Below are 15,964 nucleotides of genomic sequence, written 5' to 3'. Positions count from 1 at the left end.
TGATTTGGGGGATAGTACTTTTTTTTTTTTGGGTGAGGCAATTGGGGTTAAGTGACTTGCCCAGGGTCACACAGCTAGTAAGTGTCAAGTGTCTGAGGCTGGATTTCAACTCAGGTCCTCCTGACTCCAGGGCTGGTGCTCTATATACTGCGCCACCTAGCTGCCCTGGGATAGTACTTTTTAAAGAACTTTGCACACTGCTTTATATAAACCACACATTATTAAGATTTTTAAAAAATATTTTTTTTTGTATTGAGCTTTACAACATTCTGAAATATGCATTGCAGAGACAGCATAGTCTAATATAATGGAAAGATTAGCTGGACCTGGAATCAGAAAAATCTAGTAGAATCATGTCTCTGACAGTAGTTGTGAAATGATAATGGTGCTGATTATGGTGCTGATAAGGAGAAGGAGGAAGAAGAGGAGGATAATAATGGCTAAGAAATATATAACACTTTAAAGTTTGAGGAGAACTTCACTTACATTCTCTCAATAATTCTGTGAAGTAGGTGCTGTTATCATCCCTGTTTTTCAGGTAAGGATACTGAGACAGAGAAAGGTTAAATAACTTATCCAAAGTAACACAGCTACTAAGTGTCTGGGGAAGGATTTGAACTCAAGTTGCCTTGCCTTCAAATCTGACCCTATATTCACTGAGCCATGAAATTCCCTCACAAGGTAAAGTCAATTAACCTCTTTGAAATTTAGTTTCTTTATCTCTAAAATGGGAATAATTTGTACTTCACAGGTCTTTCATAATGATTGAATGAAATAATCTACCTAAAGTTCTATGGAAATGTCAACTTTTATTATTGATATTCATATTTTACAGAAGAAGAAAGTGAGTCTCCAAAAGGTTAAATAACTTGCTCATGGTTACACAGACTCAGAGTTTGACCTCAGGTCTCTCCACTCCCAGTCAGAATTATTTCTACCAAATCATGCTGCTATTAGGGAGAATGAATGATTTTGTAGTTCATTCTTTTAAGAGCTAATGGTGGGCAGCTAGGTTGCGCAGTGGATAGAGCATCAGCTCTGGATTCAGGAGTACCTGAGTTCAAATCCAGCCTCAGACACTTAACACTTACTAGCTGTGTGACCCTGGGCAAGTCACTTAACCCCAATTGCCTCACTAAAAAAAAAAAAAGTTCTAATGGTGCCTTTTTATTAACAAATCATATTTATTTTTTTTTTTAGTGCACAGATACTTGAGAACTTTTTACACCTTTAATATTTCAGTTTGCATGGACACAAAGTTCATCTCCTTAGCTTTCTCAACTGAAAAACAGCTCCTTAAACCCTCAGAAGATGGAGCAGTAAGAAGGAAGACTAAGCTTCTGATATGCAGAAGCCCATTGTTATACATGTTAATTAGCACACTCAATACATTTGTGACAGATTATTCCCCTATGTACTGCTGTCAAGGAGATCTGACCTGTACCCAAAACAATTGTGTTGTCTTGGAAAGCTGTTCTCCTTACCCTGGAAAAAGGCCACATTTTGATATTTGAGATAAAGCAGCAAGATTTAAAACTCGAACAATAATGTATGACTGTGGAAACTTGTCTCAAAACATCACATTTCCTATTCTGGAGAGGATAGTGGTTCTTGAAAGGGTAGATTTCCTTCACTTGTTGGTAAAGCTTGCTTCACTTGTAATTAAAGGCAGCCCACATTAGCAAGGGGAACTGAATGCATTAGCCTCTGTCAATAACAAGGTCTGAATCTTTCTGTGGGTAGTCCAGGACATTAAAAGGAAAAACACCAGGTTTTTGATGCCCTGACAATTGTTATTAAATCAGCAGGTTTTCTCCTAAGTAAACTTAATGAATTTTTCCCAACCTTTCCTTCCCCCTTTAAAGTGGCCAGTCAACCAGTTGCCAAAGTGAAGCTTGGGCAAATTTCCCTTCATTATAAATCCATTAAGATGAGATTTAGTCAGTGGTAAAATACATATTTAGGTAATTGTGTGTTGAGAAATAGAGATGTATGTATTTGTATGTGTGTATAAGCATTTATATGACATTTCTATTTTTGCATATATGCATGTAATGTGTATATATTTGCACATATCTATATGTATAAAATTAAATGAAATAATATTTGTAAAAAGTGCTTAACACATAATCAGCGCATAATAAATATTTATTAAATTCAATTGGCTAGAAATAGGGCTGCACCTGTGTGTTCCTGAGTGAGGAAACTCCCTCTACCAATGCAAATTGATATCTTCACTGTAATTCAGTCTTAGATAGTTGCTTAGAACACCAAGAGGTTAAGTGACTTAGGAAGCATCACAGTGTCAGTGGTAAGACTTAAACCCAGGTCTTTGTGGCTTCAATGCCAGCTCTCTGTCCACTGCACATTTTTGTCTGCATTAATATGCATATATGTATCCTCATGATAATTTAGTGTATGCAATATATGATACAAATCAGTCCTGGCCAGGCGTGTACATGAAGATAGATATTATATTCATCTATTGTACATATAAAATACATGTCTCTACATAATACACTGCTACATAATTCATTTCCCTATGTGTACACTTTTCTAAATACAAAATGCATAAGAATATTCTTTTTTGAAGTTAACATGACATTTTTCCAAAGTGCAAAGTGAAGAAGAAGCTAGTCAATTTTAATTTTTTCTGTCTGATTTGTGGCCAAAGACCAAGTAGTGTAAGAGTAGCCATAAGCCAAGTTTGAATATTTCCATGCATCCACACATGCATTTGTATATTATTTTTGTCTGATATATAGGCTTACCTTAGGGATATTGTGGTTTTGGTTCCAGACCACCACAATGAAGCAAATATCACAATAAAAAGAGTCACAATCATTTTGTGGTTGCCCAGTACATTTTAAGTTTATGTTTACATAGTCTATTAAATGTGTGATAGTATTATGTCTAAAAAACCAATGCACATCTTATAGCTAAAATACCAACATATGTTAATTAAAAATACTTTATTACTAAAAAAGGCTAACCATTATTTGAGCCTCCCAGCAGGTTGTAATCTTTTTCTTGGTAGAGGTCTTGTTTTTACTATTGATGGCTATTGATTGATCAGGGTGCTGGTGGCTGTGGAAATTTCTTAAAATCAGACAACAATGATATTTGATACTTTAACTGACACTTCTTTTCACTTGAACACCTAGAGGTCATTGTAAGGTTACTAATTGCCCTAATTTCACTTTTGTTTTGTCTCAGGGAATAGCTAGGCCAGAGGAAAGTTAGGTGGAACAGTTAAGAGTACACACATTTATTAAGTTCATTGTTTTGTATTGGGAGCTGTTCATGGCAAAACAAAATATTTATCAAATATCATAAATCACCATAACAGATATGATTGTAATGAAAAAGTTTGAAATGTTACAAGAATTACCAAGATGTGACAGAGATATGATGTGAGCACATGCTATTGCAAAAATGACACCAATAGACTTGTTTGACGTAGGGTTGCTAAAAACCTTCAATTGGTATTTTAAAAAGTATGATAATTGTGAAGCACAAAAAAGTTAGTTATGCCAACATAATATTCCCCTTAGTCTTTCCATGAGAAGAGTAAAATTAAGGTTATATTAGATGATATTTAAATTAAGCTTTTCACAGAATCACTAAATGTTTGAGCCAAGGGACCTACCTTAGAGTCCAGTCTGTCTTATTTAACTGATGAGGAATTTGAGTCTCAGAAAGATTGAGTAATTTACCCAAAGTAACACAGGTATGAGACCTAAGAATTAAGACCAAGTTTTCTAGCTGTCTTTTTGCTGTGCCATAAAACTAAGAAACATTTTAAGTTTTAAATCTTGTCAATAATTTTTAAAGTTCTTCAAAACAGTTGAGATACCTAAACAGCGCCTTTTTTCCCAGATTAGAAGTTTATACCTCATTCATAGATATGATCTACTTCAGAGAAATCTAGCTCTCCCTCAGGTTAGGATGTTAGGGAAAGAGACAAAATTGAGATCATGTAGCATTTATTCAAAAACTGAAGGCCCCTTAAAATACTGTAAGATTTTCCATCTGTTCTTGGAGTTGTAGTTTTTGTTGCTGTCATTTATCCTTTTTTCTTGAAGAAGATTAAGTAAACTTTCTGGGGTTTTCCTTGCAAAGGTAATTTGAAATTCCCCTCATCAGTCTCTCTCCAGCAGAACATCTATGTATATCTATTACATTCTAGGGATTTTCTTGTTTTCTTCTTCCTACTTTGGCTTTGGGGAGAGGAAATAGGTCATACTACAGACTTACATATCTAACATGATTTTTAAAACAATTTGATTGAATCACCAAACTACCTTGCTTAAGAGCAGACAAGGAAAAAAAAACCTAACAACTTTTCAGTGGCTTCCCATTACATACTGAATAAAATAAGTCCTGAGCAGTCTTAGAATTCAAAGCCCTTCACAGTTTGACTCTAACCACCTTTTTATCCTTTTTTTATACTACTTGCCTTCAAATAATCTGTAGCACAAATTAATCTTTCCTATTTTTTCTATATCATCTTGTTTTTTTTGCCACATACCATTGTGTATGCTCCCCCAAATCTATGATGAGTTTCTTATTGCCCCATGTCTACCTACTGTCATCCTTTCCCTAAGGACTTTCTCTAGTACTACAATCTCTATTCAGTTCTCCTTGATTCTTTTTAGCTGGAAGTGATTTTTCTCTTGAGTCCCTCTTTGACTTCTATGAATTGAATCACTTTCTAAATTATATGTTTCTGTTTTTCAAGCCCTTTTTATGCTATAAACTCCTAGAGGGCAAGGACAATGTTAATTTTATTTTTTGGTCATTTCAGCCTTAGCTCCTAGATCTTTGTACACAGTGGGAAAATTAATAAATATTTTCTGAATATAATTAAATCATAATGAGCTTGGTTTTTAGTTTAGACTCAGAGAGGTCTTTAATCTGAAGTACATCAAGACTTTTTTTTTTTTGGTGGGGCAATGAGGGTTAAGTGACTTTCCCACAGTCACACAGCTAGTAAGTGTCAAGTGTCTGAGGCCAGATTTGAACTTGGGTACTCCTGAATCCAAGGCCGGTGCTTTATCCACTGAATCACCTAGCTGCCAGCGACTTTTTTTTTTTTAATATGGGGTTTCCCTAAATCTGCACTAAGATTTTTGGTACCCACTTTATATCACTAACTACATTTCTTTTTTTTTTTTACACTAACTACATTTTTTTTACACTAACTACATTTAAATACAATTAGTTTCCCTTGTAATCCTATTTGTATGTATGTATATGTGTGTAGTAGATACATACTGTATATACTGATACATACTACACATCCATGGAAATATATTCTCTATATATACACACATATATGTACATATATGCATGTATGCATGCATACACACAGAAAATATTTGTTGCCCATTGTCGCACACTAATGATCTGTAACAAGATTTGAATCCAAATCTTCCTAACTCTAATTCAAATATTGTATCTATTATGCCACCTATATTCTATGCTGTCTGCCTCAGGTCTTATGTAAATCTGGAATTCTGTGATTTCACTTGTGTTTTACAGTATTAGGGGAAATATCCCCTATTAAGTAATAATCTTTTAACTAGAACTAAGCTATTTTTCTTTTCCTATTTCCAGTCAAGGATAGTATTCCTCAGTCTAGAACAGATTTGTATTGGATTATCATTTTCAACAAGGAAACATTTGTTGTAAAAATCTATTGTTTAAAAAATAGTCTATACAAATGGATTCTATATTTCTGTCAAAGTGGAAAGCAGAACCAATGGGATAGGTGTAGATTGCTTTATAACCATAAAGCATAAATGTTGGCTATTATAATTGCCCTAGCATAATGTTCATACACCTATTTCTGAAAACTTCTGGAAAAGGCAGTAAGTGCATCTATTACATAAATAAAACTTTTTGCATTAGCCCCATAAATTTTCTTCCTTTAGCTGCCTCTACCTTCTGTCTCTGTTTTCTCTGCGTCTAGATGTCTTTTCCTTATGAATCTCTATTTTTTCTGCTTTCTCTCATTACCTCCAGTCTCTGACAATCATCAATACTATCTAGTTGAATTCATTTATTTCTCTGTCTCTGGATGCCTCTACTGACCTTGATCTATTCACCATAAAATAGTTGCATTTCTTTATTTTGGGACCCTATTATTTCCAACCAAAAACAGAAATAAAAGAAGCTATTATGAATATGGTATGTACTGTAGCAAATTACATTGGTGTGAAAATGAATCAGGGACGGCTAGGTGGCGCAGTGGATAAAGCACCGGCCCAGGATTCAGGAGTACCTGAGTTCAAATCCGGCCTCAGACACTTGACACTTACTAGCTGTGTGACCTTGGGCAAGTCACTTAACCCCCATTGCCCTGGAAAAAAAAAAGAAAATGAATGATGCATTCCTCCCTGTTCCACCCTACAGGTAAAATATATATTCACATATACATACACATTCACACACACACACACACACACACACACACACACACACACACAATTTTAGTCAAGGCAATGACTGAAATAACACCTGAACTTGTAGTAATACTTAATGGCCACTAGGTGGTGGAGTGGATAGAGAGCCTGGGCCTGGAGTGCAGAAGACTCATCATTGTGAAATCAAATCTGCCCTCAGATTCTTACTAGCTGTGTGACCCTGGGCAAATCACTTAACTCTATTTGTTTCAGTTCCTCATCTGTAAAATGGTCTGGAAAAGGAAATGGCAAACTATTCTAATATCTTTGCCAAGAAATCCTCAGATGGGGTCACAAAGAGTCAAACACAACTGAACAACAGCAGCAACTTATAGTAATACTTCTATTTGGAAGACAAATGTAACCTGCAAAATGCTGGATTGATATAGAGCCAGAGGACATGCTTTCAAATCTTGGCTCTGATATATCACAGTATGGTAAAGGAGAAAGAGCTGGGTCTGGGCTCAGAAAAGCTGGCTTAAGACCTTGTGTCTCTTACTTAATACCTCCCTGACCTTAGGCAGATCACTTAATTATTTTGGGCTCTCAGTTTTTTATTTGTAAAATAAGTACATTGAAATAGATTATAGATAGATTTAGAGCTAAAAGAAACCTTTGAACTCCTGTAGTCCAACCTTCTCATTTTGCAGGTAAGGAAGCATATTGAAACCCAGAGAGGTTAATTACCTTTCCCAAAGCCACATGGCTAGTGAGTAGTAAAGAGTTCTCTCGCTAGCTCTAAATCTGCCATTTTACATCTATATGCCCTTGATCAAGTAAGTTAACTCCTATGACTTCTGTTTTCTCTTTTCTAAAATGAGGGCATGGGACTAGATAATCTCTTAAAGTCACTTCCAACTCTAAATCCTTTGATCTGATTTCTAGATTTGTCCTTCTTGTTTTAAGTTTTATAACTCTGAGTGTACAGTCTTGCAGTAAATTCTGTGAATGGATAAACACACACACACACACACACACACACAAAACTCATCCCATTAAAGGGTAGAAACAATAAGAACTCATATTTTTAGCATTTCGAGGTCATAAAAGTGCTTTACTTATAGCAGTCTTTTGAGGTGGCCACTGTCATCTCCAATTTCTCTCTAATCTTCAGTCTCTCCTTGTAAACAGTTCTTTCCTTTCTGCCTACAAACACACCAAAATCTTGCCTATACTTAAAAAACCATATCAATTGATTCTACCATTTGTTCTTGTTATTCATTTGTTTCAGTCGTGCCAGACTCTTTGTGGCCCCACTTGGGGTTTTCATGACAGGGATACCGGAGTGGTTTGCCATTTTCTTCTCCAGATAATTTTACAGATGAGGGGATTGAGGGAAACAGTGTTAAGTGACTCACACAGGTAGTAAATGTCTGAGGCTAGATTTGATCTTATTGACTCCAGGCTCTGCTCTCTATCCACTGTGCCACCAAGCTTCCCTTGATCCTACCACACCTATTATTATCCTACATCACTTCTCTCTTCCTTAGCTGACATCTTTGAAAAAGCTATCTGCACTGAATCCCTTTGTTCTGTCTCTCTTCTAAAACTCTTAAATCTATCACCATTCAGCTGAATCCAGTTTCCAAAATTATCAGTGATTTCTTAACTGCCAAATCAAATATCCCTTCTTTACTTTTCTAGAATATTTGATGTTATTGACTAACCTCTCTGCCTGGATATTCTCTTTTCTATATTTGCACAACACAATGTTTTTTTGATTTACATCCTATTTATCTGCTCTCTCCTTTTCAAATGAGATTCTGTGTCCAGGTCTCTATAAGAGAGGAGTGTTTGCATTAGTTGTTTAACTGTGACTCTTTCTAATCAATACAAACAAAAAGTTTTCTTAGAATTTAATATCCAATTCTTCTTTTGGTATCTGTACCTCATTTAAAATGGCATATGATTCTGCATGTGTGGCAGATTCAGCATGCCTGAATATGTCTCAGATTAGTTTTAAACCTAATATTTAGGTTCATCCAAGAAGGAAATGAATAGAATGAACAGTTTGGGGTTTGTGGGAGGGAAGAGGAGACAATAGAGGAGTTAATATTACCTTATGTTTCAATAGCCAAGAGCATATGGTCCTTGCAGTAGAGATTGTCTTTCTTTTTTGTGTCTATATACTCAGCACAGTACTTAACACATATTAGGGGTTTAATAAATGCTTGGTGATTGATTGATGAACAGTTCTGTAAATGAGGGCATGACAGGATAATGGCAGAAAGAAGGCACAAGAGAGCTTGTGAATTTCCCACAGTCTGGAGCTCAGATCTGATTCTTGGCTGGTGGGTTTTTGCCTACCACACCATGCTTTCTGTGATGATGTGGAAGTCAGGTTGCTCCTAAGCCCTCTGACATTATATCCAAGTTAATTGCTCATTTTGGTCTTGCTTTAAACATGTCTTCTTTTGGAGGAGTGCTTTGACACTTCAAACTCTCCATAATAATATTCTCTTCAAACTCTCCATAATAATATTCTCTGAGAGTTGTGCCCATAGGATCATCCATCTTGCTACTGAACAACAGAAAATTTGCAATGGGAAATAACATGGTGATCTAAAGGGAACTAGACTTGGAGTCAAAAGATGTGAGTTTTAGGCTTTCTCTGCCATTTAAACAGTTCTGTGATGTGTGACAAATCAGTCCACTTCTCTGATCTTTGCTGTCATTTTCTGTAAGATAGGTAACATAATAAATATCTTTATTGCCAACTTTATGGGGTTTTCCTGTGGATCAGAGAAGAGGGTCCATGTAGATTACTTTGTAAGCTAGAGAAAGCAATATGAAGATGGGAGCTGTTTTTTGTTATTTAATATTATTTATTATTTCAGGAAGTCACTTATGAAATAGACTCTGAAAAGCCAGTTTTGAGATTTCTTACAGAGAAAAGTTTTAATGTTAAGCATATGCTTATGGATATGTGTTTTAAAGTGTAAACCAAAGGGAAATTATGTGGATCATAAAATGTTCATTTCAGAGGAACTAATACTACTAAATATTTCATAATTCTCTATTTATAAATATTTTGTGTATAGGTTATTGTATATAAGTCTTGAAAGTTAAAGAAAAATTCCAATGTCCAGCCAGTGTTTGCTACATAAGTATTCAAATATGTTCTTTCCCCTTGTTATCAAAGCCATTCTACAATGAGAATGATGGACTATAATAATCTTTTTGCCTTCCTAAACAGGTGCATTTCTTTGAATTGAACATGCTGGACAGAAATCCTTTCTCCAATCATCAGATCTTAAAATCTCAGCTTGTTGAGCTTTAGGATACAAATCACAAAATGCTCTTCGCCAGTCAACTCATTAATTGGCTTTATTATTGAAATCCTTTGCAAAATTTCCTGTTTTATTCTCTTTGGATAATACTTAAAAATTTAAGAATGTCATCTCTGTTTGGTTTACACAATTCAAAAAGAAGATTTCAGATAAGATGTCTTAAGTATCATCTTATAATTTATATTTTTATTGATGATCTCAATATATTGAATAATAAGCCTTGAAAGAAATTGGTAACATGTTTTTTTTTTTCTTTCTACTGCAGCCCAAAATCTTAATCAGGTTTACACTTTCAAAGAGTTCAACTCTTTTCCTACCCCAGGTGATCTAAGTTGTTAAATCAACTTATTGATTCAATCTTTACTCCCTGTTACCAGGATTGTTTTAGAAGTTTCTCCTGGCAGGCACTTTTAAGTTGTTGTACTATTTGACATTACACACACATTATAGGCTATTTATCTCCAATTTATTTTGTAAGGGATGATTCAACATCTCTCTCTCTCTCTCTGTCTGTCTCTCTCTTCTATTCCTATAGCTCCATATTGCAGTTTGACCCAGACCCTGAAGAATGGAGGGATTGTGAATAGGACCAGTGGACCAGTTGGAAGTCGGGTACATTATTTTTGCAAGCCTGGACACAGAATGATTGGCCACAGTAATGCAACTTGTAGACGCAACCCAAATGGCATGTATCAATGGGATTCTCTCACTCCACTCTGCCAGGGTAAGATATTTTTCCTTTCTCACCTCTGTCTTACTGTTTCCACAAAAATATGTGAATTTTTATTGTCTCAGTAACACCTTTATAATCAAATAAGCAAAAGATTCGATTCAATAAAAAATAATAAATGTAACAATACACATTAATTTAGCAACTAATATATGCTTTGGACCAAAGTTAAGAATGAAACAGTCCTTGTTTTTAAGGACTTTACAGTCTATAGACAGATACAACACTAAATAGATAAGTGCTTATGAAATAATTGAAGATAAATTTGCCTTTGCATTTGAGGTGGGATAAAGGAAGGCATCATGGATGAGGTCTCACCTGGTTAGTGCTTTGAAGGAAACTAAGAAACTAATTTTAAGCTATAGAAAAGAAGAGAGAATACATTTCAAAGTTGGAAGGTATCTTGTACAAAGACATTGGGGTAAGAGATGAAATGCCAAAGTTGATAAAAACCAAATTGTTCAGTCTTGCTACACTATAGAGTTAAGGAAAATAATATGAAATAAGTTTGAAAAAGTAAACTGGAGGCAGATTGAAAAGGACTTTAAATGCCACAACCAGAAATTTGTATTTTATCCTAGAAGCCTTAGAGAACTATAGAAGATTATTAAACATAGGAATGATGTAGTGAGATCTGTGTTTCAGGACAATTATTTTGGTTGTATGGACAATTGATTAGAGAGAAGAAAGAAGAACCAAAGAAACCAGTTATGAAATTATTATTCTACTTAGTAGAGAGGTGATAAAGTATGTGAGTAGAGAGATGGTGATAGAAGAAAGCAATATTAAAGAGGTAGAATTGCTGTGTTGTGGCAACTCATAAGGTAAAGGAGAATGAAGAGTCAAGGATGACACCAAGGTTATAATCCTGAGTGACTAGAAGGACAATTGTACTCTCAATGAAAATGGGGAAACAGAGGAGTTTGGAAGACCACAAGATTTAGAGAGGGAAGATAATGACTTTCATTAAGGATCAGGATCAAAGTTAGAAGGTGATTTATAATACTGCTTTAGAAAGATTCTTGAGAAATATTGCCATTGAGTACATGGAAAATTCCCCTGAGCACACAAAATCTGCTCTTGTAAATGTTTGGTTATTGGTATAGCCTGAATACAGAAGAAAATCAAACACTTCTATTGATGTTGCATAGATTTGTTCTATTATTTATTTACAAAGTATATTTTAAAATATTTTTTCATTGAATTTAAGCTTAAAATTTCTTTTTGACAGCTAGAATATATTTCAATTGAATAAAGTACTTTCTTTATTATAATTTTTAGTCCCTCTAAGCTAGTTCCAAGGTATTTAATTAATGATATTGGATTCTTTAAAAATAATTTCAATTAGTCCAATACATTATTCTGTAGTATAAGCATCTCTATTCATCATATAAATTAAAATTTAGTTCTCAAATAAGATATTTTTTGTATGGTTAGTTAAGATGATTGTTTCATAGAGTTTGTAAAACTATGCTTTTCACAGTGTATACTATGCATATTTATTGATTGTATATTCATTGTATAGATTAAAATTCTTGAATCTTTGAATTAGCTATTTAAGCTGCTGCCTTTGGAACATATTCTAGTCTTTCTTTTCTATTTTTTTCATTTTTCATTGTATACTAGATCATATGATATTACTCTACTAGACTGTAATTAACACTTCTACTTTATTCCTCTGTTTCTGACAAGGTGGGATTAAAGAGATCTCTCCCTTTCCTGTTAGGGCCAGCTAGGTGGCCTAGTAGTGATAATTAGGTGTCACAGAAGATAGAAATCCAACCCCAGATACTTACTAGCCTTGTTTCCTTGAGCAAGTCACTTAACCTCTATTTGCTTTAATTTCCTCGATGTAAAATGTGGATAATAATAGCACCTGTTTCATGGGATTGTTGTGTGGATTAAATGAGATAATAGTAGTAAAGAGTTTAGCAAAATGGCTGGAAAATAGTAGGCACTGTATATATGCGTATTCCATTCTTCCCCTGACTCCTTTGCCACTCTAACTGAATCTTTAAAAAATAAGATTGTACACATAGTTTATTCCATTAGGATTAGTAACTGGCAGGCTACATGAGCTTTTGTTATATAATTCTTGTTTATCTGCCTATATTTTCTTTTGATTGTTTTGTAATACTAACCTTTTTGATGACTTCAGGGTAAGATAGATGTTATTTAAAATGGGAAGTATAAAGGTATTCTAGAAGGTGCCAGTCTATATTAAGATTTCCTTATTGTCGGTTTACTATAACAACAAAATTGTAGGTCTAGTCTCATCCATTCTATCGCATCTCATTCATGACTTCCTATCTCATTCCAATATGTGTTTATATCCATATATTATATCCATACTAGATAGATAGATAGATAGATAGATATAGATATATAGATATATAATATCTATACTACATATAGTTATTATATATTGCATATTCATACTATATATAGGGAGAGATGGAGGCAGAGACAGACACAGAGAGGGAAGATAATGACTTTCATTAAGGATCAGGATCAAAGGTAGAAGGTGATTTATAATACTGCTTTAGAATAAACACAGAATAAATGTTTGTTTCCTTTTGCTAAAGTTGTCATCACAGTTAGGTAACTTTTCATATACATATTTAAAAAAAGAAAGAGATATAATGTTTATTCACCTTCTTTAGGTAAAATGAGGCAGATACTAGAGTGAAGAATTTTATGCTAAAAATTCCCTAGTATTTCTCTTTTATGAGATTTCTAGAGATTAAGTATAAATATTGCTATTTGGGAAGTCTCTAGTTAATATGGAAAAAATTGCTTATTTAAAAAAAAAAACCTGTCCATAAAAAGCTACTTAATTGTGATGACAACTTTTTGATCCTAAATTGAAAGTCAAGATGTGTGAGATAGTGTTTTTAGAACCAACTGAAATCACCATCCATTTACTAAATTATGATTTCTCCTCTGGGATTTCTAAATGGAAAAGAATTCCCATTGTGTTTTGTTGTTCAGTTATAAATCAAGCTGGGATTACCAATCTCTTAGAAAATTCCAGTTTACTGTATGCGCAATTTATTCCCCATTTAACCAATGTGTTGATATTGTTGGGTTATTGTCTCATAGAGCTAGAAGAAGCTTTTAGGACCAAGTCTCTCAATTTATAAATGAAGAAGACTAAGGTCCAGAGAGGGCAACTGTCAAAGGTCATACATAAAACAACTACAGTATTTTGTACTTATATGACTCTTCAAATACATTTTTTCAGCTAAGGAAGCTGAGGCTGAAAGAGGTTGTGATTTACTGTGGGTTACATAGACAGCAAATGATTGAGATAGGCTTCAGACTAAGATCTTCTTTTTCTAAACCTTGAACTCTATGCACTACTGTCTAGTCTAATTAGTGCAAATGTTAATAATAGAAGCTGGATTTCCAGGTTTATCATCCAGTACTCTTTCCACTAAACCAAGCAACTTTTTAAAGTATGATTTTGTTTGGTTTAGTGTTTTGTTTGTTTGTTTTTTTGCGGGGCAATGGGGGTTAAGTGACTTGCCTAGGGTCACACAGCTAGTAAGTGTCAAGTGTCTGAGGCCGGATTTGAACTTAGGTCCTCCTGAATGCAGGGCCAGTGCATTATCCACTGCACTACCTAGCTAACCCCCTGGTTTAGTTTTAAAGTTGATCATTGGTTGTCTGAATTGCTTAGGATATTGAGAAATAGCACTTATAATTTTTAAGTGTATTGAAGAAAAATGTCAGTTTATTCAAAGATGATAATAATAGTAATCTCTTAAATGTTTCCTGTGAGATTCCAAGGATTAAGATGAATATAGGGAAAATGGAGGGAGCTGGCTGGTACAGTGACTAAAGTGCTGGGCTCAGCATCATTTCATCTTTTGCTTAAAGTTGTCAGACCCTCTCTACTCAGACAAGCCCAGAGTGATTTCTCTTCTTAGAATTTTGATAATATATCATCTGTGCAACACTCATTTGAATATTTTATGATACGCTGCTTGACATTGGTTCATGTGTTTTTGTCCTGTTTTCCTATACTGGTTCGTAGCCAGTTTGTAAGCTCTTGGAGATGAACACTATTTAAAACTCTGTGTGTGTGTGTGTGTGTGTATGTATGTGTGTGTGTGTTTGTGTCTTTAGAGTTCTTGGTATACTTCTTTGTTCTCTATTTGCCTCAGTTTCCTGATCTGTAGATAGGGGGTAATATAAACATCCACCTCCAAAGTTTGTTGTGAAGATCAAATGAGATAAAAGCATTGTAATCTTAGTAAACTCTAAATAAATGTTATACATTATTACATTCCCTGCTGTTAACACATTAAAGGACACATTCATCTTAACTCCACATACAACATTCTAGCTACGGTGTCACCTTGCTGTCTCACAACCAGGATTCTAGCCTGATTCTTCTGACATAAATCCTGCTCGTTTTTTTCTTTTTAAAATTAAAAAGCCTCCTAACTAAAACTATCTACAGAATAAAATTGTCTGATACTAACAGAAATGTTTTTTTTTTTAATTTATGAAGTTCTAATTTACATTTGCTCTATTTCTCAGTAGTATCTGAAGCTCTATCACATTTGTAATTCTTGCAAAGTAGCACTTCAATTCCAATAATATATAGATTTTTTCCATTTCAATTGACATTTAAAATATGTTCTTTATCAAAATATGAGGATATAGAACTTTATTTTTGATATTTTATCTTACATAACTATAATTAAATAAGCTTTTGACAATTTCTAAAGTGAATGCATATTTAATTATTAGTAGAATAGATTGCATGAATAGGTGAGGACAAATAGAAAAGTTTATCAGGACTTTTAAGAGACATAGCCAATATGAAAATATCAGTAATTTATACCATAAAGGTCTTTTAATTAAGTCTAGAGAATCATTAAAACTGGTTTCACTGAATTTAATTTGAAACTAAGTGTATAATTACTATAATAAGTAATAATTATAGCAAAATTTCATTGTATCATTATTTAAACTACATTTTTCATAAGACCGAAAAATCTTATTTAAAAGATTTTGGGAATAATATAAAATAACCTAACAGTGCATATATGTCAATACGATCTAATAAGTATAATATGCATATATATTTGTACATATGTGTACATGTGCAAATATTATATGCATGTTTTGATCACTTTACATTTTAAACCATTCTGGATTTACTAGCATCACATGATTTATTGATTTATTAGTACCCAAAATGTTAGATGTTAACTACTATAATGCTTTCATTTTATAGATGAGAAAACAGGCCTAAAGAGATTAAGTAATTTGTTCATGGTAATATTGATAGTAAGTGAAAGAGGCAGCTTAGAACCAAATCCAATGGCTTCAAATAGATATCACTGAAGATTACATATATACATACATACACACATCCATTCATATACACATATGCACACATATATGAGTCTGGGGAAAGGAGATAGTATAAATCAGAGACAATATAGGGTAGACAACTCAAA

At 33.9% G+C, this 15,964-nt stretch overlaps 1 protein-coding gene across 1 annotated transcript in view; it reads left to right on the top strand.

The window, feature by feature from the left end:
• Window positions 1-15,964, top strand: part of CSMD1 (CUB and Sushi multiple domains 1) — a 2,580,735-nt gene that overhangs the window by 2,328,031 nt on the left and 236,740 nt on the right. The window contains 1 exon segment of the mRNA XM_043985743.1: window positions 10,293-10,481. Coding sequence (XP_043841678.1) covers window positions 10,293-10,481 — 189 coding nt within the window.

The sequence above is a fragment of the Dromiciops gliroides genome, chromosome 2 (genome assembly GCF_019393635.1).
Source record: "Dromiciops gliroides isolate mDroGli1 chromosome 2, mDroGli1.pri, whole genome shotgun sequence".
Lineage (NCBI taxonomy): Eukaryota > Metazoa > Chordata > Mammalia > Microbiotheria > Microbiotheriidae > Dromiciops > Dromiciops gliroides.
Note: the sequence above shows the minus strand (reverse complement) of the source record. Positions and strands in the feature narration are given on the sequence as shown.